Source organism: Lepidochelys kempii, chromosome 1 (genome assembly GCF_965140285.1).
Source record: "Lepidochelys kempii isolate rLepKem1 chromosome 1, rLepKem1.hap1, whole genome shotgun sequence".
NCBI classification, from domain to species: domain Eukaryota; kingdom Metazoa; phylum Chordata; order Testudines; family Cheloniidae; genus Lepidochelys; species Lepidochelys kempii.
In genome coordinates this window covers 140,565,972-140,593,794 of record NC_136380.1, presented here as the reverse complement: position 1 = coordinate 140,593,794, position 27,823 = coordinate 140,565,972, and the positions used below count along the sequence as shown (strand labels likewise).

At 42.1% G+C, this 27,823-nt stretch overlaps 1 protein-coding gene across 2 annotated transcripts; it reads right to left on the bottom strand.

Annotated features, from left to right (window-relative positions):
* Nucleotides 1–172: 172 nt before the first annotated feature.
* On the bottom strand, nt 173–27,823 carry PDHA1 (pyruvate dehydrogenase E1 subunit alpha 1). Of its 2 annotated transcripts, XM_073356788.2 has the most exons (12): nt 27,678–27,823; nt 21,707–21,721; nt 17,905–17,973; nt 12,849–13,022; nt 11,721–11,847; nt 10,298–10,389; nt 9,589–9,681; nt 6,805–6,960; nt 6,580–6,651; nt 4,751–4,818; nt 2,721–2,829; nt 173–670 (listed from the first exon to the last, which is right to left on the bottom strand). In XM_073356788.2, exons 1-12 carry the CDS (start codon nt 27,744–27,746, stop codon nt 506–508), a joined length of 1,209 nt encoding a protein of 402 aa, XP_073212889.2. In that variant the 5' UTR covers nt 27,747–27,823; the 3' UTR covers nt 173–505. The 2 variants fall into 2 exon arrangements, with proteins under 2 accessions (XP_073212889.2, XP_073212897.2); XM_073356796.2 differs by lacking the exon at nt 21,707–21,721.

Sequence of the window (27,823 nt, the reverse complement as noted above, 5' to 3'; positions counted from 1 at the left end):
AAAATCATAAACACTAATTTGTATAGTGTTAGTCCCATCTTCAAGTTCTATAAATTAAATTCCAAAGTAAATCCTTATTTCTCTTTACAACTTATTCAAAGAGTTGGGGCCTGACAACAAAAAATGGTATCACAAACCTCTGATCTCACACCCAAAGCGAACAGGCACGGTAGACCACTTTCATGTGACAGTATATTTATATACTGTACATAACATGATTTTTATTCAAAACATTTAGAGGAGTAACTTTCGTAAGTAAAGCAATCCAAAACCACCCACTGAAGCAAATTTATAGCGATTTAAATAACCATTGCTTTATCCTAATTCAGCTCCTTATCCATGGGTTCATGCATTTTTCTACATAATGTTTAGCTGTCCTTGGCTGAAAGCAATTTTATTCTTCCAAATAAACAAACCTTAAATATGAACAGTTCATTCTTACTATGAATACAAAATTTAATCCTCCCAAAAAGGCCACAGGCTGCTGGAGTAAACTGCATTCATTTTAGCAAACAGACTTGTATTTGATCCACTGACTGGGGCCACGTACTTCAAAGGGTGGCTCATTTTTGTAGATATGGTTGCCTAAGTCTTCCAAGGGTGGTTCTGGATCAGTGGTAGCAAACTGAGCTGCGTCCTCAATTTCCTTCCTTACTTCCACATCAATCTCCTAAAAACACAGAAGACAGGTGAGGCTGTGACAGAGAAAGCAATCTTAAAAGAAATGTTGGTCTGTTTGTATAAAAGGGCGTGGCAGACAGAATAGTTACTGCCCCATTGCTGGATTTCCTCCTTTCAGCAACTAATGCAGAGTGAGATAGGGTTACATCAGAAGATCCATATTCAGGCAAACTTCTAGTGGTATTCAATAGGAACTACATTTGCCTGAATGAGAACGGCAAGATTTGGCCAAACATGGGAGCTTCAAATGCCTAACAGGCTAAAATTAAACTTCAAGCCCAAAGGTCACTTTAGTCATCTTATGATCACACTATCCATTTCTATTACAGCTGCTGACTGGCAGACACATGTGGAGAGAGCTTTTGCAAACTTTACCTGTTAGTTAAGCATACAAAACTTTCAAGCAGGGAATAATAAGCCATTTCCTGAGGGGTTACTGAACTCTGGCAACTAACTCCTCCCCACAGGACCAAATGACTATAAAAAGTAATTTACCTAACAGGTTAATGACTGCAGTAATCACATGCAGGACACTGAGAATTAATAAACTACCAGAAGTCTAACTCTTCTCTAGAATTACTGCTAATTATGTTTCAGTAATTTGCTTAGTATGATTATTAGTAGACTTACAAGATGAACTTGGCAGAATTTACTTTTCTTTTTTTAAAAAAGTGCAGTGTACAATGTCAATGATAAAGCTCCCCCTCCCGCACAATTAAAGTTTCAGAGATGTGGAAAATTATGAGGGGGGGGCAGGGTCAGACAATTATTTAATGACAAAGTTTTAACTTTTGAATCTCAATGTCTATATCATAAAGTAAATATCTTTAAGTTAGTTCTTACCGCATTTTTCTTACTTCGTCTTTCTGTAAACTTCAATGGAAATATTTTTTTCATGGGTTTGTGTGTGTGGTTAAATGGATGGTTATCATCATTTAATCCTTCCAGGCCAATTTAAAAACAAAATAACTCCCTCATCATGAAATTTATAATGCACTGATGGAACACTTCAGAGTTGGCATATGCTCACGTTCCAAATGCTGGGATTGGGACCAGAATAAGGAAAGGCTCTTATACACAAATTGCCTTCAAAGGTAAAATATAACCACCTTTCTATGAACCGGGCAGAAAATGAAAGTATGTAAATCTGGCCAATCCCCTTTACTTTTACATGGAAGTCCTATGATAAAGTTCTGTTCTTTATCGGAAACTGAACTATTTGACATGCTTTTATTTTGTAGACTCAAACCTACACACTACTTAAAGAGCTACAGCTGTAATTAACAACACGCATATTCTACATTTCCTCTTTTTCAGTTCTGGTTACAAATTAAGATGTTGAAAGCTTTCATCTTTTTAAGTGGCCTGTGCCTCTTGCCAGATTTGTTTAGTCAATTCAAAGAAGAAAAATCTTATCTTGATTAACAGCAGAAACTGAAAAGAAGTGCAGAAAGAGTGTAACACAGCCGTAGTGTAGTATTTGCAACACTTGGGTGGAGATGTTAGAGAGGACTTTCTGGGACCTGTCACCACCAAACTGACATCTTCAGAGTTAATCCCTAGAAGCAGTGGTTTATCCCTGGGGTTTTCAAAATAGCCTAATTTTAAAAAAACCTGTTTTTACATGCACCAAGTAGTAGGTATTTTAAAATACAATTCCCAGGTGACAAAAAGCCTTCCCTCCATCCCCTCCAAGAGCTGTCACTCACTTCAAAGTTTGCAAGGGGAAATACTGCACTGAATTCTGTTGTTCAGAAACAGAACACATGGAGTAAAGCGTAAACTCACTTGCATGTAGTTTTGTCTCAGTTAGTTAACGTTATTAGACTCCTTTTGTTTAAATAGGAAAACCCTGAATATTTTTATTAGTCCCTTATTTCTCACCAATACCACTTTTACGCAGCCGGGGTGAGAGAAACTCTTGGCAGCACCATCTCACGGGGCCACTTACTGCAACGTATTGTTGCTCTTTCACAGGCTGCTCATTTACGCCTTAACAGGTTATCACCAAGAGTCATCTGCAAAATATCACTTAATACCTTCAATTCCTCGACGCTAGAAAGGTTGCTGTTAACCATTCTGTCCTTCAGCAGAGTAATAGGGTCACTTTTGCTTCTGACTTCCTGAATTTCTTCCCTAGTACGATAGCTGTGGGAGCCAAGGAAAGACATGATTATATAAGTCCCCCCCACACGAACACCCGACATCGGAGTTGTGATTACCCACTGACACAGAGCAAGAATTAGAATGAAATCAATCAACACAGTTAATTTACCGGTGAAAAAAGTCATTATTGGTGTGAAGGCTAATAAAATGTTGGGAGATCTGGATCCAGCTCCCACTCTGCATGACTGGGCAAGTGACTTACTCCCTCAAAAAGGGATAATGCTCCATCACGTGAGGGGTGTGTTAATGAATTCATCTCCGTCAGACGACGGGGAATTTAAGTACTTAGACAGAATATACTTGTATTTTTAAGACAATTGCCTACATAAGGCAGTGCCTAAACTTAGAAATGAAAAATACTTAAAGCCATCTCATGCCGTAGCCCCTGGAGGACTGCTCCCTTCAGTCTCATCTCTCCTCTAGGGTTCAGTGACTGCACTTTTAGGCTTCCATTACTTCCCTTTTCAGGTTAAAGAACTTTCTAAAAATTTAGACTTAGCGCTCACTTTGGCTGCAAAATTTTTCCAGCTGTCTTCACTGGCCCCCTAAACTGGGTCCAGAGTCTTTCCTTTCCTGCACAAACCACCTGCAGGAAAACTAGTCCCCCACTGATACACATGCAACTCCATTATTTTCAAATTATGCTCTCTGAGGGCTGGTCTACACTACCGTGGTAAATCCATCTAACTTACGCGACTTCCATTACGTGAATAATGTAACGGAAGCTGACATAGTAAGATCCACTTACTGCGGTGGCTACACTGCACGGTGTCGACAGCAGAGCGTCTCCCATCGACTTCCCTTACACTTCTCAGGGAGGTGGAGTACACAAATCGATGGGAGAGGGCTCTCCCATCAATTTAGCATGTCCTCACCAGACCCGCTAAATCAACACTCGCTGCATTGATTGCAGCAGTGCTGATCTACCAATAAGTGTAGACATGCCCTTAGATCACACAGGTGTAACTGGTTAGAACCCAGGAAAAAAAAAAATCTTAACGATGAAGCACAAGAAGGAACAGAATCCTGCTCTTATACTCAGCTATGAATCAGAAAATTGTTTGATCACTGAAGAAACTGGCAGCCGGCCTTCAGGGACTAAAATCAAGTATTATCACACACACACACAAACAGAGTGAATGGTGTAACAGGACTACCTCCTCCTAGAAATTCTCATCACCAGACCATGTTTTCCAATAGCTAGAAAATATCCTTCCTGAAATACAGAATCCACACGGAAACTCTAGCACAGTGATCAGTCCCCAATGTGTTTAAAAACGCTTGGGAGTAGAGCTAGTGTGCTAAGGGTGAAAACTACATAAAATACTGTTACTTTAATTTCTCTACCAAAGGACAATCAACACCTGCATTGAAAGCATGCACCAGAGAGGTTTAAAAGCAAGCTGTTTTTCAGTTAAAGCTTACGTAAAATAGTAGAAAAAGGAATTTGTTGGTGCAGAATAAACAAGGTCTTACTGAATGTGAATCTTTGAAAAATATATCTAACATTGGGACTTATGCCACTTTGAAGTATTAGGAGTCAAAGCAACTGAGAGAGATATTAAGTCACACATTACGGTGATGTGTGCAATATAAACCTATGAAGAGATACAGTATAGCATTACTGACTGGTGATGTGTTTTTGGGCAATGGGATAGGAGTGGTCAAACTGAGTCTCATAAGCAGCAATATTTCAACCTTAATTTTTTTTACATGCCTAAAGGTGGATTTCAGCAAGATACCCACATTTCTACATTTTGGTCAGTGACATTGATTTTTTGATTCCGAGTGTGCAGGTACAGGGAGAAAGAAGGAAACATTACTACCATCTTTTCTACCACTCACTAGGCCTTGTATGTAGATTAACCAATAGAATAAATTCACACAACCCTTTTTACTGTACCTGATTCCAGGGTCACTCATACTGTGTCCATGATAACGATATGTCTGTAACTCCATCAGCATAGGACCCTGGAAAAAGAGTTTATGGTTGTTTTCATAAGCCTAAAGAGCAACAACAACATACTACAGATCCAGGCATTACCCACTCGCCTCAGCTACAAATTTTGTGTTTGAATGAGACAACACCAATGCTCCCCCAAAACACCTTTCCAAGCTCACTCTTCGCATTACACATGATCTCTTGCAACATGGACAAGAGATATTTCATTATCCTTAAACTATTCTTTGATGAGTTTCAAGAAGAACCTTGGATATATGTTTTGTGAAGGCAATTTAATAACCTCACTTGGCAGCTTGTTCTCACTACCTGGTTCTCAAGTATTTAAACAGCATAGCTCCACAGCTTCAGATATCAGTACATCATTATTCAGCAAATTTCAGTTGCATAAAATTGTCCTTCCCTTTCAAGATTGTAACGGAGTTGACCTTGCTCTATCAGCACTGATGAGGTCTCTTGTGCTTCTTTCATGCCAGTACCCTTCTGGTGTCAAAAATAGTATTCAAAAATAAATTCATCCACTTCATAAGTCTACACGTTGGTTCTAAAGAACAGATGAAGTGGAACAAACACTCCAATACAGAAGGTCTTCATTGTGATTTTATATCATGTCTGAGTTAGTTCAAATTACTGTATATGCCTTCTTTAAAGAGAACTTTCTAAAAATTCAGACTTAGTGCTCAGTTTGTTTCTAAAAATTCAGACTTAGTGCTCAGTTTTACTCTTCCTACATGATCTCACAAAGATTTACTTCAGTTATTTTATATTAGTTGCAAATACAGCAGAATTGTTACTCTTTCCCCCACTGATCTTTTAATTGGTAAATAAAATGTTTAAAGCAGTGGTTTCCAAACTTTTCGGCATCACGTCCCCTTTTTAGTTTTCAAGAAACCCTCACACCCCCCACTTCTCCTTTACTATCATCCTTGTTCCCTGACCACCCTTCCCAGGACCCCCTGCCCCTAACCACCCCCCCGGGACCCCACTCCTTATCCAACCCCCCCTGCTCTTTGTCCCCGACCGTCCACTCCCCTGGGACCCGCCCCATATCTATACCTCCCCACCCTGCTCCCTGTCTCCTGACTGCCCCGACTCCCAACAGGCCGCCCCCGGGACCCCCACGCCTATCCAATGCCCCCTGCTCCCTGTCTCCTGACTGCCCCCCCACCCAGAACCTCTGCCCCATCCAACCGCTCCCTGTCCCCTGACTGCTCCCCCCGGGATCCCCCCCCTCCTTACCAGGACACTCAGGGCAGCAGGACTGGCTTATTGGAAAGCCTGGGAGGTGGGCAGGTGCCAGCCACACTGCCTGTGCAGTGGCGTACCTATGGGGGAGGGTGGACAGCAGGGGGGGGGCCTGGGGGCTAGCCTCCCCGGCCAGGAGCTCAAGGGCCGGGCAGCCCGCCCCCCAGTTTGGGAACCAATTGTTTAAAGCATATTCAGAAATCCTCTCAGCAGAAGACATAAAATGGATGAAAATACATGCTTTTCAGTTTTAATATGGTCTTTTTACTTAAGTCAATTAATAATGGTAAAAGGTATTTAGACCGTCCATTTCTGTAAAACTGAGAGAAATAGAGAAAAATTTGGTCAAATAAATAGTATATAAATAAATGTTTGACACTGAAACTTTCCTTAACTGAGAAAAAGAGATGCAAAGAGAATTTCAAAACTGCAGAGTACGGGCTTGGTATGAGATTTTGTATGTGAGAGCAATATAGCACAAAATAATTACCTTATCCATGGTAAAGGACTGATATTGAGTAACTTACTTTTCCAGATCTACAGTGTTCAGCTGCAAACTTTGTTGCTTCTCTCACACAGAGAATATCCATACCATCCACCTGTTAACAGAAAAGCTTTTTAATTAGATAAGATCAGAGCAGACTTCAGAGGGTGAACAATCAATTTAAGTATTCCCATAAATTCAGTATGAATTCATGATCTGTAATGATCTACTCCACCATAAATATGGAAAAGATGGAAAGTGTTCTCACTCTTATCCCTGGAATGTAGTCTCCTCTTTTGTAGTAGTCAGTGCTGGCTGCAGCTCTCTCTACTGAAGTACCCATTCCATACCTGTTGTTCTCGCAGATGAAAATGCATGGCAGCTTCCACAAGGCTGCCATATTATATGTTTCAAATATCTGACCCTGGAAGAAAAACAGTAACATGTAAGTTGGGTCCCCCTTTGGATTCTTTAAATTTTAAGTATCAAGGCCTACAGGAGTTCTTTCACTTCCATCAAAGGTCTGGCTAGTATTTAACTCTGATAGTGAACTCAAATTCTGAGTCAGTTCAGTCTTGAAAGAAAATCATAGGGTTGAAAATCTTCATCTTAACCCGTATGTAGTAAAATACTCGCCCATTAAAAAATATTATCCTTAATCCCTAGGTAGCAACATTCAGGATAAACTGATGCACCAAAGAGTTCACAAAACTAAAATATTTTCAATACAAAATTTGAAAACTACTTTAATAAAAGCAGTGTTGGACTACACATGTAATGTGTTACAGTTCTACTTCTGCTAAATAAAGAAAGTTCCAACTCTGTTGTATCAACTACTCTATGCAAGTAGAGGTCACAGAAAAGGTCATCACTTGAGAACTCCGTTTGCTAGTGGAAACTGGAATGGCTTCCACAGTGTGGGGAGAGGAGATTTAAAGCCCAGATTTCTGTAGAAGTTGCTATAGTTAAGTTTCTAGCCCTTATTGGTAAAATAACCTACTCCTGGGGGAATTCTGTGCCACTGCGCATGTGCAAAATGTATGTTCCCCTGCAGATTTCTTTGCTTCCCTGCAGAAAAATGACGTTCTGATGGGGAAGCAAAGGGAAGCCACAAGAGTGGTCATGCAGCCCTCCCCAGCAGTATTTTTTGGGTGCCCCTGGCAGGCAGCAGAGAGAAAAATCACCGCTGGTCAGCAGGCAGGACGGGGGGGAAGACCTGGCTGGTGGCTCCTACCCTGTGGGGAGGACGGGACTTCCCTTGCATGGCACCCCCAGATTTCTCCCCCAGCTTTAGAAAGCTCTGCAAACTCCTCCCCGATCCCGTTTCCTGAGCCCATCGCTCCTCAGCTACAGAGGGAGGGATCACTGTACAGGGAGCTGCTACCACAACTGCCCACCCCTGTGAAGTCAGACACGCTCATACCCAGACCGTCTTGCCGAGCGTCACTTCCCCCGCACCACCTCAATGAGCCACCCACAGCCAGATCCCCACCCTACTGAGCCCCAACCACATTCACCTGGACCCCCTCTGCAGAGTCCCATTATTGTTGCACCCAGAACCCCCCGAACAAGCCCCTGTGCATGCAGATCCTCCCCGCACCTGGATCCCCCACTGAGCCACCTGCACCCAGATTGCCCCACACAGAACCCTCTCAGCCCACACCAAACTCCTCCACACTTGGATCCTGCCTTGCTGAGCCTGCCTGCCCACACCTGGTGCACCTGACATGGAGGGGCTGTGTCAGGGTTGGCTGCAACCTCATCGCTGAGTCCGTGTCCGAGAGGGGAGCTGCACAGTCATCTCCCACTTCTGTGAAGCCAGTGGCCTGTGCTCCCCAATGCCATGCTGGAGCCTCCACATTTATTTGACAAATAAAATTTGCAGAATTTTAAAACACTGTGCACAGAAATTTTAATATTTTGGTGCAGAATGCCCTCAGGAGTAAATAACCTTTCATATGTGAATCAAATATAAGCTGATTCCCCACCCCAGGTCTTCAGGAAGACAGGTCTATTATGTCTGCTACAGCTCATGGATTTTTCCAAGCACCAACAGAGTGAAGTCAGAATGAAATTAACACCACTAGTCAGTTTGAGTGCGGCACTTGAGAACTCTGGACAGCAGAGAAACTCAAGAATCATGTCAACATCATGCTTCCCCTACTTAGGAAAGCCATGAGCAACAGCAGAGGCAGGCAGTATGAGAGTTGTTCACAGGGCAGGTCCAGGGTATGTAAAGACCTCTCCCCTCAAAACTTGCAGGCTAGACAGTGCTAGAATAGTGAAGATCTGGCCCCACTCCCCCACAGCTTCCTGCAGGGGAACAGAGCTCCAAATGCGGGGAGTGGTGGGGAATATGGCGCTTCAAAATTATAAGGCACCTACTAGCAATAAGTTTAAGTGAAAGATGTGCTTCCAAGCAGACCCTTGTAGGCATTCCAGGATCCTTTACACTTCTGGTATGTGAAGAACCACTAGGGTGAAGATTTCCACCACCACTTCTCTTGTCTTTCAGATCTACCTTCGGAAAGCAAGCCTGGTTCCCTAACTTATAAGCCTTCCAAACTTAAATTTTTCAAGCTCTAAAATATTTCTATAATTCAATCAGTGTGAATGCCTAAAGTATATAGATTTCAGAGTAGCAGCCGTGTTAGTCTGTATCCACAAAAAGAAAAGGAGGACTTGTGGCACCTTAGAGACTAATCCGATGAAGGGAGCTGTAGCTCACGAAAGCTTATGCTCAAATAAATTTGTTAGTCTAAGGTGCCACAAGTCCTCCTTTTCTTTTTAAAGTACATAGAGTGACTAGACAGAGCAGCAGCCTGAGAGTGACCAAAAGTTCTCTGACAACTGCTCAGCAATCTATATGACATGAGTCTGGTTCTTAAGCAGTTACCAGTGGACAACTGTCCACATTCTAAAACCCTCCCTCCATCACAACTGCCAGACTTACTGACTTCTACATATAAATCACAAAGTGATTGAAATGAATGTCAATAGGGCATACATAGGACTACTCTTACTAAACACATTTAAAATCAAGAAAGCTTACTTGATTGGCAGCACCATCTCCATATAAAGTCAAACAGATCTCATCTTTGCCAAAGTACTTACAGGCCAAGGCAATCCCAGCTCCAAGAGGAACCTACAGTGAAATATAAAACAGATCTAACAAATCTAACTGATATTTTTAGAGCAACATTTGGAACAGTTGGAGACAGCTGAGAACTATAAAAATTAACTTTTGTAGATGTATGCAATTAATAATGAATCATAGAATATCAGAGTTGGAAGGGACCTCAGGAGATCATCTTGTCCAACCCCCTGCTCAAAGCAGGACCAATCCTCAATTTTTGCCCCAGATCCCTAAATGCCCCCCTCAAGGATTGAACTCTAAACCGTGGGTTTAGCAGGCCAATGCTCAAACCACTGAGCTATCCCTCCCCCCGAAGAAGAGTATATATGAAGAGTATAGCTACAAAGGCTGTTAACTCATTTCCATTAGATTGTAACAGGAATCAAATCTTAACTCTAGTTTTCACATAACATTAACTAATATCAGTAGTTTAATCTGTTAGATTCAGCTATATGTTTTGGCTTGGAAAGGATTAAGTGGAAACCAATTTAGACTATGGCCACGTACAGCAGTGATTGCTGCAGGCAGGCCCACAGCAAGAAAGGTGACGCTGGCACAGAACCTCTCTAAGTGAGATTTAATTTGATTTTAAAATGCTAGACATTTGCACACTGCATCATAGTACCTGAGCACCAACAATACCATTGCCCCCATAGAAGTTCGGGCCATACATGTGCATGGATCCTCCTTTTCCCTTAGCACATCCTCCTTTCCGACCTGAAAGGTGCAGACATATCATGAAAAGACAGACCCTTTTCCAAAGAGGTTACGTTTTAAGTATCTGACAGGACACAACTGGTAGCTACAAACAGATGGGGAATAGACGAAAACAGTGCAACCATTACCACTAGCATCAAAGTAAACACTAAATGAGATTAGCGAGAGAAATGAAAAACAAACATCTACAGGAAGAGTCCCATCATTCTATAACAGCTTAGTATTTTCTAACAAGGAAGCAGATCCTATCTGTGTTCAGTCAGTCCCCTCATACCTCTGATACATGCTATAAGCTATAGCAGAGAAACACGGTTAGTCACAACCTCGTGTAAATATGGTTCCTGAGACAAAGGTTCTAACCTGGGTTTTCCTGACCAGTCTAATCTATTATCTCAGTTTCACTGTAGCAATTATCATAATAAGAGTTCCCTCGTGTAATCAGGTCGTCCCTGACACAATTCAGTTGTGCGTTATAGGTGAAGCCGTGCTGTGCTACAACTCCTGTAAAGACCAAGGCAGTAGTACAGCTCAGGGTCGGAACCATCCAAACTGCAAAACTGGAGGGTGTCAAGTCCTATCATGAATAAATAAGGTCCACCAAAAGCATAGTTTAGATGGGACGTATAGCACAAGTAATAATAAAGCTACTGTAGCAAGACATGCTTCTAGATAATGCTCATGTAGACAGAGTCTATGATATCAAGAAAAGCTTTCAGAAGTGGTGTTAACTGAAAGGAATAGCATTTTGTATTATTTACTCCAAGTCATGAGAAGTATCTGAGTATTAAAGTTACCTTGTGACTTTATTGTGAGGCATCCAGAGAGGTCACAGAATACTGATGATTTAACTTTCCCATGTTACTGTGTGACATCCCATGTCCCAATGTATTTAGTATGTCATAGTTAGTCTAGATCAGTGATGCTCAGACCTCAGTGGTTCAGGAACCTCATTAACCCAAAAGAGCCACAGCAGTGTAAATTCACGGTTTAATTTACTATAGGACTATATATTCATATTTACACAGTATGACAGGAAATATTTAGTTTTTTATGTATATTATTCTCACAGCAAAATGATCAAGTATTATTATTTTATCAACTACAATTGGTTAATAACATAGTAAAAGCATCTTGGTTACTAATTAAATCACACAGTGTTTTAATATCATGTGCAGCAAAGAGCTGTAGGAGGCACATTAAAGAGCCACTTGCAGCTCGCGAGCCTCAGTCTGAGTATCACTGGTTTAGATGTTATCTGGAAATGCTGATGCAAGATAAGTACAGCAGTGCCTGGTTCCTCATTTATCTTTATTATTTTATTCAAAATGAACCTGTAAGCTCAGCAAGGATCTCTCGGACAGGAGTTCCACGTGTGTGGACATAGCCATGAGCCCGGTATGCTGTTATCAAGTGATCTGTTTGTTTCATGGCAGCTTGAAGTCCAACACAGCATGCTTCCTGTTGTAAAGGAAAAATAAGTCTGACAACAGGGGACAAAACAGGAGACTCCTCTAACCAGCTCTTGAGGCTGGGGGCCAAGGTCCCCAGTCCATACTTAGAAGACCTGTAGCAATGGAGGCACCAGGTACAGTCAACTGTCCTGCACCCCAACAGAGACATATGCCTGACATGGGGCTGGAGCTAGGTCCTTTGACTACAACAGTCTGCAACTCCAAAATAATCAAAACCAGCAGAGGAGGAGATTGATGATTATGTTCAGGAAGGTGAGAAACTAGGAAAGCTTGCAGACCACTGTCACTGCCTGTGTGTTCAACCTCTTAAGCACTGCTCTTCCCATGCTCACCGTGACTGACCTTTCCATTCCCCATGATCAGTGAGCGGGGGAGACAAGTATCACCAGCCATCTCACAGAAGAGGGGATTTTGCACCACACCCAAAAAGGGGGAAAAAGGACAGGCAGCAAAACTAGGCCACAGACATCCCTGAAGTTCTTTCCCTGCTGGCAGATGCTATTTTAGAGGCCAAATGTTTTTTGCCCCAGCCTTCCCAAAGGACATCTGGGAAGCTTGATGTGGAGGAAACAGGGAACCCCAAGCCCTGTCTCCACCTCCAGATTAGCTGTAAACAGAACATTGCAGATACTGGTTCCCTGTGCCCATCTTCAGCACTTTCTGCCTTCTCCCTCCCATCTGTTGCCCTGAGGAAGCTACAGGTAGATCTTCTTCCAACCTCATTAGCTGGGGCACATATGATCTAAAGTGGATTTTTTGTTTGTCTTTTTAAATAAGGAAAAATAGACCAAATTTTGGTTTATACATATGCTGAAAGAGAAGGGGTGTCCGTGATCCAGCTATGCTTTAAGACTAAGGTATTTTCCACTTCTAAAATTTATTTATGCTTCTAAACTTAGCTCCCTCTTCATTCAAACCCCTACATTAAATAATGCAACAAACAAAGACTCCACACTGTTTTATGAACTCTCTGGACCTATCACTCACCTGACCATCACATAAATGGCAGAAGCCACGAATAATCTTCTGTTTATACAACTGGTCTGACTTCAGTTCCATGCGCCGAATGGTGTGCATAGTCCTATAGTAACGGAGTCCCTCCTCCCGAGTCAGCACTGCTGTGACAGGAGGGCCCTCTTCCAGGAGATGGAGATCGCATTTCTAAAGAAACGATCAAGGAGGTATTTCAATAAGGTACATGTCCCTGTTTCTCATCTCAGCACTAAAAATCCAATATTTTAATTTATTATGTTCAAGTTCCAGATAGTTTCTGAACAGTAAAACCTGAATCTTTAGGTCTAAACCAGTGGTTCTCAACTTTTCCAGACTACTGTACCCGTTTCAGGGGTCTGATTTGTCTTGCATATCCCCAAGTTTCACTTAACTTAAAAACTACTTGCTTACAAAATCAGACATAAAAATACAAAAGTGTCACAGAACACTATTATTGAAAAATTGCTTACTTTCGCATTACTACCATATAATTATAAAATAAATCAACTGGAATATAAATACTGTACTTGCATTTCAGTGTACAGTATATAGAGCAGTATAAACAAGTCATCGTCTGTATGAAATTTTAATTTGTACTGACTTCACTAAAAAGCAAATATCTAGATGAGTTGATTGAATCTCTGGGGTGGGGCTGGGAATGAAGGATTTGGGGTGCAGGAGTTGGGGCAGAGAGTTTGGGCTTGGGGTGTAGCGGGGTGAGGGCTCTGGCTGGGGGTGTGGGTTCTGGGGTGGGGCCAGGGATGAGGGGTTTGGGGTACAGGCTCCCCCAGCAGGAGAGAACTCCCCCTAGCCATCTCCCCACCAGCAGCAGCTCTGGGGCCAGCCCTGCACACCCCAGCTTCCTCCCCTCCCTGCCCAGCCCCTACCTCTCCCCTGTCCAGGCCCCTGTGGCTGTGTGCCTGCACGGTCCTTTATAGCCTGCTGCGCAGCTTAGAGGGAACTTAGATACTCAGTCCTTTAGTATGGCTATTCCTTTTCAGCAGGCCAGTCTACTTTGTATGTGCCCTATCAAAGGACAGAAAAAAAAAGAGTCTGATCCTTTTACATGGCTGTCTTTCTGTGGAGGAAGGGGTCACAGTACTATCCGGGGTCAGATAGGGAAGTGGTGGTAATCTACTCAAATTCTCCCCACAAGACTGTGATGATCAGAATGTTTGTTAAAGGGGTCGGCTGTAAAATAATTAGCAGTGGGGACATTTACGCAGTCTTTGTTACACTTCAAAGTTAATGCTCCATTTTGTACCCCACAGCTAGTAGAGCTGTTTCATCTCCAGTGACAATCCACTGATACCAGTGGGCTTACACCAGGAAGAAGTCGACCCAACTATTCTATCTGCAGACTCAGGAAGACAGCACTGCTTCATAAGTCACATTCCAAAGATAATCTTAAAAACCATAATGGCTCGCAACATAGGTGAGACACTCTGTACCTCAAAGGAGCCCTCTGGAGCCCCCATATTCACCACTGTGATATTAGGATATGTTTTGTACAAAGTATGCCTTGAGGGATATCATTTTATAAGTCTTGATCCGGTGAACATTAATATCCTGTGGGATTGTATATACTACCATATCATTGTATGTGAAGATGTGAAGTATTGCTATATGTGTTATGGAAATATGTTCTGAGGCTGGGAACTCCCACAACCAGCCTTTCAGTTACAACAAAGGAGTAGCCATCAATAGCCAGACAGTATTAATGACTCGTTAACACCCAATCCACTATCCCAGAGACTTGCTGGAGAAGACAAGTACCCCATAGGGGCAGACTAACACGTCACAGCAAAGATCTTTCCAGCAAGCTGGAAGAAAGTATAAAAGAGACAGTGGGTCTCTTCCCTCCCCCACCCCCAACATCTGGAAGAACATCTGGAGGACAAAGACTTTGAAATGGGGAAGTTTGGTCCCAGGCTGGAAAGGGACTCCAGTCTATGTACTGAGGAACTGTAACCTGCTTGTACCATCTGTCAGGGTGAGAAAAGCTGTTCGATCCAACACTTGCTTAGAATAAAAGTTTAGGATTTAGAATGCATGTTTCTATTTTTACTTCTTAAGGTAACTATCTCCTTTATACCTACCACTTATAATCACTTAAAAACTATCTTTCTGTAGTTAATAAACCAAGTTAATGTTTTATCCTTACCAGTGAGTTTGTCAAAAGTGCTTGGGAAATCTACTCAGGTCACAAAGGCTGGCGTATGTCCATTTTCCTATGAAGAAGTGGTGAACTAAGTAATGAACTTACACTGGTCAGGCTTCTGACCAGTGCAAGATAGTACAGTTCTGGGGTACAAGGCTGGGGAGCTGGTGGGGGCGCAGGACGGAGAATTGGCTGGAACCTCTCTATTGCTGGTTCATGAGTGGCTGGGAGATCACTCATGTAAGTCAGTTGGGTATGTCCCTGCCTGTGGATGGCTGTGTAAGTGCAGTGCCTGTCAGAGGTTTATAGTTTGACATCAGCATCACAGTGTGAGAGGCAAGCGAGGCTGGTGGGTTTGGAGGGCTCAGCGGTCCCACAGTCCAGGTTGCACCCCGGGGACCCCATCACAATAGGACCAGGTCTTATTCTGTGCACCAGCACACAGAGGGCGTTGTGTGCAGGATCTCCCTTTGCCTGCCAAAAGGGACGCCACCTTTGCAACATACTGCCCTCCCCACCCTTATACCATGCAGGAAGCTTCCACCAGTCTGGATGAGTGGGAAGTGGGTACTTTCCAAAACCTGAACAGGAAGTGAGCATAAATTACTGCAGACAGAGTCTGAAGTAACTGAAACTGTTTTCCCCTCTCTGTGCTCCAAAGCAACCTCTCCTTCCTGGGGTAGCTAGTGGCATAGGGAACACATTCTCCAGGGACTGTAGCAAACCAAACAATTACAGAGGATGCCCCATTCCCTCTTGCATGTTCCCCAGAATCCACACAGACCTGAGGGAAAGGCTGCATCTTTGAGATATGGAACCCATGGCTTCTGCTATGGTGTGACATTTTGGGGTCCACCCAGACCAGGCTAATGCCTGCCCTTTGGATGCCTTGGTGCTGTGCAGCCATGGTTCAGATCTCTGACACCAGCAGCCGGCCCACAAGCATAAGGTTTGACCCTGGCTCTCACCAGCCCAATTACTCTTTGCTGGGTGATGCCAGCCCTTTCAGTCCCAAGTCTCCCTAAATATGTCCATCCCAAGTTCTTAACTACCAGATACTTGGATTTTTCACATCTGATCTGTCATCCTTGAAGACATGAAGCCAGTCCCTCAGATACCAGTTTATTTTGTGTGGAGCATGTGTTCCAGTTTGCACAACAGAGATCTGCTTGGTATGAAAATAAACAAAGACAATCACAGGCTTTGCACTTTCCTATTAGATAAAATCCCTTTTATAATAAGAGTTACCTATTGCCTTAAAAGTTTCCCAGCTTACCCCTTAGCTGTAAGGGGGATCCAGTATTCACAGGCGCTGGCTTCTTCCTTGCCCCGGCAGTGCCCCACCCCCACTCCACCCCTTTCCCCAAGGCCCCACCTCCAGCCACCTCGTCCCACCCCTGCTCTGCAGGAACAGCTCATTGCGGAAGGCAGGAGGCGATTGGAGGGAGGGAGAGGAGTTGATCAGCAGGGACACTGGCAGGGGGTGGAGAGAAGCTGACTGCCGGTGGGTGCTAAGCACCCACTAGTTTTTTTCCGTGGGTGCTCCAGGGCTGGAGCATCCACAGAGTTGGTGCTTATGTCAGTATTCACTGATAGCATCCAGAACTTGGGGGACAGTCTCAAGGCAGGAGGCTCTTCAATTCAAATCACTTCCATTTTAAAATGGTTTGCCTCCCCCCCGCTTCAGTCACTACTCACAATAGATATTCAAAGTGGGGAAAACTCCCTCCTTTCTTAGTTTTTGAAGACTGATTTTCTTTTCAGTTTCAAGCTATTTCCCTTTACTTTGATGGTTCCTCATTGATTTTTCTCAGACTGGCCAATGGCTATATGTTTGAAGCTAGTCTCCTCTGGGTGGGGAGATAATTCCTCTCGGTCTGATTGCTTCACTGCCCTGTTGTGAGGTGATGCTGAAGTCGCACCACAGTATCTATTACAATTTTCTACATACACACATACATATATTCACAACCATAAACTGTATACATCTCATAATGACTATGAGACTAATGATTTAAACCTTCTGTTCTCTCCTTGGGATAACTGGACCCTGACTATCACACATGGGGAGCAGCAAATGCCACTCCTCTGATAGAAGACTGTGAGGGAAACCCAAATAGGAGAGAATGACTGAGCCCCTTAAGAGAACTGACCTCAAACTTTAGATTCTGCGGATACTGATAGGGCCAAAAGGTGAAAAATGGTATTGTGTACTACTAAGGGGCCCGGTCAATCCAATGCCTGCTGGCATGCTGGGTATAAAGACAAGAGACCTTCATCCTCATGAGTCTGTGCAGATGCTTAGTACATGTCTCAAGAGCAATTTAAGCTAAAGGACAAAGCTGGCACAACAACAAATGGGTATAAACTAGTCATGAATATAGACTGGAAATTAGAAATTAGCCATCAGAGGAGTAATGTTCTGGAACAGCCTTCCAATAGGATTAGTAGGGGTAAACAATCTCCCTAATTTTAAGATAGAGCTTGATGCACTTATGAACAGGATTATACGTGAGGGTTGCCTGAATAGCAGGGGACTGGACTCCAGGACTCAGGAGGTCCCTTCCAGTCCTAAGTTCACAATATTTCAGTTTTTCATCTCAATAATTTATGCTATTTTCTGTTTTTAGTTACCTCAGAATCTTACATTAGCATTTTAAATATCCCAGACAGCAACAATTTTTACTCGTCGCGTAATTTGACTTTTTTTCATGCACTGAGGAAATAACAGTTGTGAACTCCTGCCAGGTGCAGATAGATATAAAAATGTTTGGTTTTGAACATTCAGAAATTATGTCTTTTCTTACAGAGAAATCCACAGTGGTAATATCTACAACAATACTTCTATTTAATGCTAATTCTCAAAAATGAAATATTCAACTTCCTTACCTTAATATCAAATGTAGCCTCACTTGTGAAATCTGCGTAGTTACGAGATGCCACCACCACACGGGAAACCTAAAAAAAACCCCAATACATGTTATTTAAATGTAGAAGTCAACAACAATCCCAAGGAAAAAGAACATTTCCCCAGTCATTTAAACAATCAGTCAACATTATATGTAGCACATACAGTACTTCCAGATACCAATGGAAAGTGCTTAACTCACAAATTATGTTTATCTTCCCATAGTACTAGAGAGTAGTTTGGATTTTAACTTGTACCCCTCCCTAGATATTAGAACTCCTTTTCTAACTTGAATTTAAAGTTTTTTTAAACAGAAGATTGGGTGCCATCTTAAGCTCGCAACAGTGATCAATAACTAAGTAATAATGGAAACATGAGGATTCTGAACAGTTCTTAAGATCCTGCAAGCATCAAGAGCATCAAACTCAAAGGGAAGTTGTCTTTGTGGGTGTGTGAAATTTACCGTGTGAGAACACAGGGTGAGTAGGACATAGGCTTTGTCCTGGCCCTCTGCATAGGGGTTAATTTCACCTATATTAGAATAGCAAGAAAAATACAAATTTTCTGAAATTTAGGCTGCTCTAATCATTTCAAGTTAACAGCTACCTTTCATCCCTAGACCAGTCCCCATGACTTGGCAGGATTTAAAATTATTCACTTCTAGGGACAACCTAGACCCACTTTAGAAAGGTAATGACAGGAACAGATAGTTGAGGAATAAAGAATAGCATAGATTGAGCCAGAGCAGCACAGTCAGATCTTGAAAACAGTGTGAAACCATAAGGGCCAGGGACCTAAGACCCAGAAAGCTTCAAGAAGGAAATGTAAAAGAACAAGCGGTACATTTTAAAATAAAGTGGGCACAGATTAGGGGGCTACTCAACACTCCTTTGTAACTCTCATAAATGATAGTTATGTTGCAACAATTGCTTATCCATCCATCCACCCACTGTCTATACAGCATAGTGAATACAACATTTTACCTTTGGTTCCAAAAGCCCAAGTTCCTATCTAGCTATATAAAAGAGCAATTCCAATAACTCATTCAGCCAAGCTGCTGACATATATGGTCACCTGAAAGGGTCATATAGCACATCATGTAGTTCACCTCCCACCCCACAATGACAGGATATTTTTCAGTTTTACTTTAAAAAAAAAAAAAGTTCTTACAGATGGATGTCACTCTAGTCTGTTAGGATTGTGATCCTACAAGTTACCTTGGCAGTTTATTCTATTGCTTAACTGATTTTATAACCTAATGTTTTTCGTAATATGAACAGGTAAGACATTCTACCAGGAGCGGGCAAACAGACAAGGCAGTACATAACAGTGCACGTACATCTTTGGAATAAGAGTCCCAGGGGTAGGTCTACACTATAGAAATACACTATAGCAGCACCATGGTGTAGACACTTCCTACATCGACATACCGGGTGTGACATTATTGACATGAACTGTGACAGTATAGATCATTGTTGCAACCAAGGTCCTATAGTTGCACCAAAACTTGTACAAAGGCGATCAAGTAAGGGGTCTATGAAAAGGTTGTAATTTGCTGGTTATGATTATGCTGTCTGTATCATTTTTGTATTTGAAATTATGAATATTGGCTATGTACTTGTATCTCAATGTGTTTGATTCTAAGTAGCACCAATGAAACATTTGGCCAGCTTTTTGAGAAGGGACTCTTCAGATTAAGTGCCCGATCAAGAAACACTTAACTGACAATGGACCTTGGGAGACTCCAATCCACAACAGTCAAGGTAGCATGTGAGTAATGGCTGCTCTACCTGTAAAGAACTGAGTCATGCATGGACATGTGACCTGCCCATGTGACTCCAAACTCCATCTTGCTGCTGTGATTTTCCACAGTAAGAACAAAGAGGTGTCCTTCCACATGGCAGAGGATATAAAAGGCCCTGGAATCCCCTCCATTTTGTCTTCAATCCTACTTCTTACCTCTGGAGGAACTTTGCTACAAACTGAAGCTCTGAACAAAGGACTCAATGACCCATCCAAGCTATGCATGTACTCCAGAGACTTGATTTGAGCCTGCAGTTTATTCCATCACTGCTACAAGCCTGAACCAAGAACTTTGCCATTACTGTATGTAATTGATTCCATTTAACCAGTTTTAGCTCTCATTTTTTTTCTTTTCTTTTTATGAATAAACCTTTAGATTTTAGATTCTAAAGGATTGGCAACAGCGTGATTTGTGGGTAAGATCTAACTGGTTTACTGACCTTAGTCTGGGGCTTGGTCCTTTGGGATCTGGAGAACCCTTTTTCTTTCACTGAGGTATTGTTTTTCATAACCATTCATCCCCATAAGAAGTGGGGCTGGTGGTGATACTGGGAAATTGGAGTGTCTAAGGGAATTCCTTGTATGACTTCTGGTTAGACAGCGGGGTAAAACCGAAGTCCTCTCTATTTGGCTGGTTTGGTGTACCTCAGTAGTGAAGGAACCCCAGCTTTGGGCTGTAACTGCCCTGCTCTAAGCAATTTGTCCTGAATTAATACTCTCAGTAGTGTCCCGCCAGAGCCTGCATCATTTCAATCAATGTAGTTAATCCACTTCTCTGAGAGGTCGTAGCTACATTGATGGAAGAATCCTTCCATTCATCTCACCACATCTATACCATGGGTTAGGCTGACCTAACTGTGGTGCTCACGGTGCAAAATTTTTCATATTTAAAAATGAAGTTGCAATTAATTACCAGAAACCAGAGTGAACTGCAATCTAAGCCTGGCCTACACCTAAAATGTAAGCTGACCTAGCTACATTGCTCAGGACTGTGAAAAAATGTATACACACACAACATATCATATATACACATAAATTTATGTCTATAGCAAATACTACATACATTACATATATATACACAGTATCTCTCAAACACATTATATTTCAACATACTACAAAGTTACTACCAGTCTACAGAACATTATTAGCAAGCTAAATATAATCCCATTTCTTCCTCCTCTATCTGTCAACCTTCATCCCGCAGCCCATCACTTTTCATCCACATTCACCAAAATTTGGCATACCATGCACAATCCACATTACATGACTGAATTCACTGGTACCATCACTACATTAAAAGGACACTGACTTCCTTACACTCTTAATTACTTACTCTTTAAAATCTTGTGGGAAGAGGCTGCATTTTTATCCTGTTTTGGTTTACATTTGGGTTTTTTTCCCCTCAATGTTTTGAAAGGAGCAGATGTAAAATTATTTTTCTCGGGTAACAATTAAAGTTTTGGCCTGAGGGTTGGTAAACATCTCTCTTTGACAATTAATATCAGTAACCACGGATCTGGGATACTTATTGTTAGTTTGTTGGTTGGCGTCAACTGACAGACAACAGAACTATTTTCATGCTTAACAAAAAATATTGTTCTGGTGTACTCTCTCAGAAATTGAGTACAAATTTAAAAACAAAAAACCCTCCACTTTTAGACTCTGAAGACTTTCCTCAGACTATAAACATTTTGAAGCAGTCTAAAAACCTCACTATCCTTTTAACCCTTCTTTAATGCAACAGATTAAAAGAAAAAACTACTAAGATTAAAGATATTCAAGAAACATTCTGAAAATTAGATTAAATAAGTAAAATGTAGCAATACTAACAGTGCTCTCTAGCCATTTTACATGTGACATTAAAAATGAGCAAGGAGTTTAGGTTTATATAAAAAGGCTAGCAAGTTTGTACAGCAGATTACATATGTACGTAATTTTAACTGGCTAAAAGCAAACCTTTACAGAAGTGATGTGCCTTACCTCACTAACAGCTCCCTAAGGTAGCAGCAATTGGAGGAAACAAAAAGAGAAAAGAGTCAACAGCTGTAATAAATCAATTCAGGGAAAAAATAATCAATAGCCTAGCAAAATAAAAGATAGTGCTATAATTTCTCTTGCTTATGGATGTACTTTAAGGCCTCATGACTTGATTCTTCCCAGCTCTGGACTTCATGAAGTCATTTAACACCTGTGCACATGGAGTGCAAAGTAGATGTAAAACATTACCTTATGAAGTGGATATAAGTGCTACTCTTGATTGGCAGTATGTTAACACTGACTTGCACCAGTGTAAGTAACAAAATCCAGGGAAAAGAATCAGACCCAAAATTTTCAAACCTGGAAGCCTAAAATTAGGTTTCCAAATCAATATTAAGATATCTCAATAGAACTAGCTTGGGCACTCAAATGTGCAGGAAAGCTCAGGCCATTTCTAATTGGGTGCCTTAATGTAGCCTGAGGAACTAGCAATCAGCTCCTGGATTTTATGACTTAAAGATCACATGTGGCAAATGAGCTGCATCAGAGGGAACGGATCCAGTGAAAGATTACCTCTTAACGTCCAGAAAGGGCAGTCTGCTACTTTCAGTTACAAAAATGACAAAATAACCCTTTCACTTATTAGAGTCTCTGCTGTTCAGGGAAGAATCCTGAAGTTTCCTTCTATAGGGACTATCATTCTGAAAGTAAAGACTAATAAATGCTGAAATTGGTGTACACAGTTTTATAATGTTAAGTGTCCTGAAATGTACTTAAAATTTCAGTTCTTGATTAAAATGATTTTCACAAAAGCAGTGACAACATGTACTGTCAAGAACTAATGCCAGCAGCATAAAAGGACACCATTTAAGAGTTAAAAGCCTGGTACTAAGTTCATAATCTGGGGGAAAAAAAGTTTGTCAAATATTAAATAATTTAACACTTCATTGGTAAAGTTACTTTACAGATTCTCCTAAAGGCATTTTTCCTCTCAAGAGAGACTCCCTCCCCTTCTGCAGAGTTCCTGATTTCTGCAAGAGAGCTTTCCTCCCTTCCTGAGGTAGCACTCTGCGACTGTACTGTCAGTCTATAAAGCTATAATTTATAAAGGGTTTGGGGGTTGGTTGGTTTGTTTTTTGAGTTATCTGCTTCACCCCAAGCTGTTCTCAAAATGAAATATACTAGAAATCAATTTTTTAAACCACTTCATGGATCTTAAATTTAATACATTTTAGTTCGCTGTAAGCACACTGAACATAAAGTGGAGCAACTGGCAAAAACCCCCAAACATAAGAGCAGTGGGGTGTACAAGAATACACAATGAAAGGAGAATGGGAAAAAAAACAAATATAAGAATTGGGCTGCAACAGAGTCATCGAGTGGGTGGAAAAAGAAAGGCAATTGACAACTGAAAGAATTCTCGCTGCTTCTACTCATGCCCTCATTCCATAATCTTGGAAGTTGATGATTGGTCGGTAAATCAGCCCGGCAAGTTTAAACAACAGAGACAAAACTCATTGGTCCAGGCTGCAGACCAAGCATGTCAGCACAAACCTGACTCAGAAAACATCTACCTTTTTAGTATAGTGCTCAAAAGCGTGTTTGGTGCTTTCCAGACATGTAATAAGACAATGTGGTGTGGAATAAGGAGGAGGGAGTAATAGGATACCCCATTCAGCTCATTTGTCCCTGTTATATTCCTACGCAGCCCTCAAACTTGCCTATTTTCATTTACAAAATTTCTCTATTACTATTCTCCTCAGAATGTTGCCCATTCATCTGCTCTGCCTACTGGATGACCTTAGGCAAGTCACTTCACCTCTATGTCTCAGTTTCCCTCTTCTATAAAATGAGGATGACTATATTTACCTCTTTTGTAAAGTGCTTTGAGATCTTTGGATAAAAAAATACTATATTAGAACTAGGTATTAATAACCACTTTTACTTCCTATTTTTAACCCACTAAATCCTTATCTTTGTCAAAGTAACTCCTACGCATGACAATCCCCCTCCAATCCCATGTCCTCTCTCCATACAGCAGGCCTGATTCTGGTTTGCTTTCACCGGTTAACCAGAAGTAACACTGCTAAAGTCAGAGTTACACAGGTATAAAACTAGTGTAGGAAAGATGAAAGTCAGATGCATTAATTCTTAGCCTCTCTTCCAATATCTTCTCCCCATTAGCTCCTACCATGCAAGAGTGAGCAAGTCACTCTATCGGTCTCAGGGCTTGTCTACGCTTACCGTGCTGCAGCTGCACCGCCATAGCGCTGAGTGAAGACATTACCTACACCAACAGGAGAACTTTTTTTTTTTTTTTTTTAAATCCAGCATAGGTACTCCACCTCTCCAAGAGGTGGTAGCTATGTCAATGGGGGAAGCCCTCCTATCAACATAGTGCTGTCTACACCAGAAGTTAGGTCAGTACACTCAGGGGTGTAGAAAATGCATACCCCGGAGCGACACAGTTATACCAACGTAAGTTCCTAGTGTAGACCAAGCCTCGGAGGTCTGTACTGAGTGGAAAGTACACTGCTGCACAAGCTCGCTTCGCCAGGCTTTTTCTACCAGGTGTGAGATCCATGCAGAAGAAGTCACTGGGGAAGCTCTTTTCCCCATGTAATACTGAGGAGGGTCAATGGCACACTGAAAACAGAGCCCAAAGTCATTCTCCTCACTGATTAGTTTCAATACCACGAAGTTGGTGGTTTCAGAGTAGCAACCCTGTTAGTCTGTATCCGTAAAAAGAAAAGGAGGACTTGTGGCACCTTCGAGACTAACAAATTTATTTGAGCATAAGCTTTCGTGAGCTATGTCTCACTCACTGGGGGGTCTCTTGTCTATATGGAAATGAGTTGCGAAAGAAGGGTAGGGATCAAAATGTTAAGATGTAAGCTCATATAAAAGTTCATTAAACAAAGTAATTTCACTGAGCATGGGATATTTTCTCCTTAAAATAGTCAGCAATTTCAACAGCTCAGTACAAGATTAGGGAGTTGTCTGATTATATGCTTCCTGAGACATATGAATTCCACACTCAAAATACAAACAAACAGCAAAAAAAATATACACTAACAGTCTTCATAATCATGTTAGTACACTTAAACTGGGATCACTGCTCAGACATGTGAACAGAAGAAATGTAGGAAATCTTAATTTAGAGAACATCCTTATCTGTTTCAGATCGTAATCCATCTTTGAATGAATCTCTTTAGTTCACCTAGCAACTATTTTTAAAAGCTTTCTTTCCAAAAGCATACTAAGAGAATTTGACCACTTATGCTAACACCAGATCACTTATCGGCACAATTGCAGACATTGGGTTACACAGCCTAAGAACATAGCACAAGATGAAAAATCTTGTAAAGTCACACAGTAGTAATTCAATAATGTCTTCTGTGGTTCACTACCTTTCTTTGGTTTCAACACTTCAAAAGTTATTTTTAAAAGCTCACCACCAAAATGAAATTGAATCAATTTTAAAAAAAGGCTGGTGTCCTCCCCAACTGTTCTGAGTTTACACACACAAATGACTAGACATGGGAAACAGTGAAGCTTCCTTTGTCTACTTTGTACATTTGACATTTTATACAAACGGAAAAATAAGAATTGTATTCTCTGATCTTTAGTAACTTTAGGATTACACATGCAACAACAGTATGTAAAAAAATGCATACAATGGTAGGATGTTTTGACAGTATCTGTAAATTAGCATTTTGAACTTTCCCTCTCAACCATCTATTCTCATTTTAATCTTCAAGCCTTAGTTATTTTATCACTAAAAACAATTGGAGAATGAAGATGGAATTTTACACTAGATTAGTGTGGACTGACCTCAGACCCAAGATCACTGAGGTTTGCAGTCAGGAAAAGATTAAGTCTCCTTTTCCTTCCCAAAAGATTTACCTTTCATTAACCCATTCAGTATTGAACCTCTCTGCATTTTCCTCTGCTGATGTTTTAAGTTGATATTCTATTTAAACTCATACACTTTTGTTCTATTAAGTACATTTGGCAAAAGATGCACTGAAGACAACTGAAGTCTTAAGAAGCTCAGGCTACTCCCTGCCCGCCTTAACCCTCTCAGTGCCTTAAGATAACTCCCACTTTTGCTCCTTACTTCCCTTCACTACCAAGAGTTCCCAAGTTGAGTGAAGGAAAGGTTGGACTGACCTAAGTAGGGTAGGACAAAGCATTCTGCAAAGCCTGTCAAAAAACAAACATTTTTCATATCAACTATAGAAGTTAGTAAATAGGGTCTGAATGCATCCGATGAAGTGAGCTGTAGCTCAAGAAAGCTTATGCTCAAATAAATTTGTTAGTCTCTAAGGTGCCACAAGTACTCCTTTTCTTTTAGGGTCAAATAGCACACCCTTCCAGCTCCTAGTGAGACAAAATCAAAAAAGAGCGTTGCTCTGCCACTAGAACACAGGACCAGCTCCTACTATCTGGTTTTAATAGCATTTCATGTGATAATATGCATACCACTGCAAGTTTATACTGCACTTTACAAACCTGTGTTGACATATTTCACCCTGAACTATTTACAAAGTAAGTTAAACAAGACAGACACAAGACATGACCAGCTGCTATAAGGAAAGGTGTGGGGGTTGATACTGAAAGGGTAAAAAGAATCTCTGGAAGTGAGTTTTGAAGAAAAGTCTAAGGAGGAAACAAGATTTGAGAGATGAAAAGAGGGAGACTGTTCCAAATGTACCAGCAGCATGATGGGAGATGCATAACAAAATAAATGGGGGAAACTGGCAGAATGAGGAGAGTCTGCAATGCTCAAGAATAAATGGTGATGGTAGGGAGAATTCAGAGCAATCAGAAAAAGAGCATTATGCAGCAACAGTTTGATGATTCATCTGCACTTAAAACACTACAGCGGCACAACTTCGCTGCTGTAGTGCTTCAGTGTAGACACTACCCACACCAACAGGAGAGATTCTCCCACTGGTGTAAGTAATCCACCTCCCGGAGAGGCGATAGCTAGATCAATGGAAGAATTCATCCTTCTACACTGTCTACCTTGGGATTTAGGTTGGTTTAACCTCACTGCTCCGGGGCGTGGATTTTCACATCCTTGACTGATGCAGTTAAACTGACAAAAAGAAAAGGAGGACTTGTGGCACCTTAGGGACTAACCAATTTATTTGAGCATAAGCTTTCGTGAGCATAAGCTTATGCTCAAATAAATTGGTTAGTCTCTAAGGTGCCGCAAGTCCTCCTTTTCTTTTTGCGAATACAGACTAACACGGCTGTTACTCTGAAACCAGTTAAAGTGACCTAATTTTCTAGTGCAGATCAGGCCTGAGACAGAGGACCAGATACTCAGCTGGTGTAAAAGAGTACCCATTTACACCCACTGATGATCTGACCCGAATTAGGAACTTAAGACAAAAAGTGAGGCAGCACGGGCTAACAGAAACAGGTCGGAAACCGCAGGAGACTTCAAGGAGATATTTTCAACTTGTAGCGAATCTAAATAAACCAAACCTGTGTTCCAACTTGCTGCGTACAGCTGTGTACATGTACAAAGGGTAATTGTGCCTGGATCTGCAAGGAGCGCCCCTGGAGGGAACATCCTCTGGCGTAAACAATCCGATTTTGTAAAAGAGGATCTCATCTCACTGTGGCAGCATGAGCCCAGACACTGCCCTCAGCAGTGCCCCTTTCTGGGCCCGGGAATCCCCCCTTCACATCACAGAAAGCGGACACGGACTCACTCCATTCTTCGCGTTCTCATTTTAAACGCCTTGAAAAAGCCACAAGCCCGCAGTGACTCCGGAGTGCGGGCGACATCAGCCGCCCCAGTTGCCGCCCCGCCCGGCCGCACGGGCCCAGTTTTCTCCAGCCCGGGGCCGCGCTCCGGCCGGACCCACAAACCCCCACGCTCCGCTTCGGGCCCGGCCCGCCCCCACCCGGACGCGGGTCGCTCGCGCCGCTCCCCGCCGCCCCCGGCCCCCCTCACCGGTCTCGCGGCGGCGGCGGCCGGGCCCTGCAGCACGCGGGAGAGCGCGGCCAGCAGCATCTTGCGCATGAGGGGGCACGAGCAGCCTGCTGCCCTCCAGTCTCCTTCAGCCAGGGCCGCTAGGGCCGACCAGGAGCGGCGCGGAG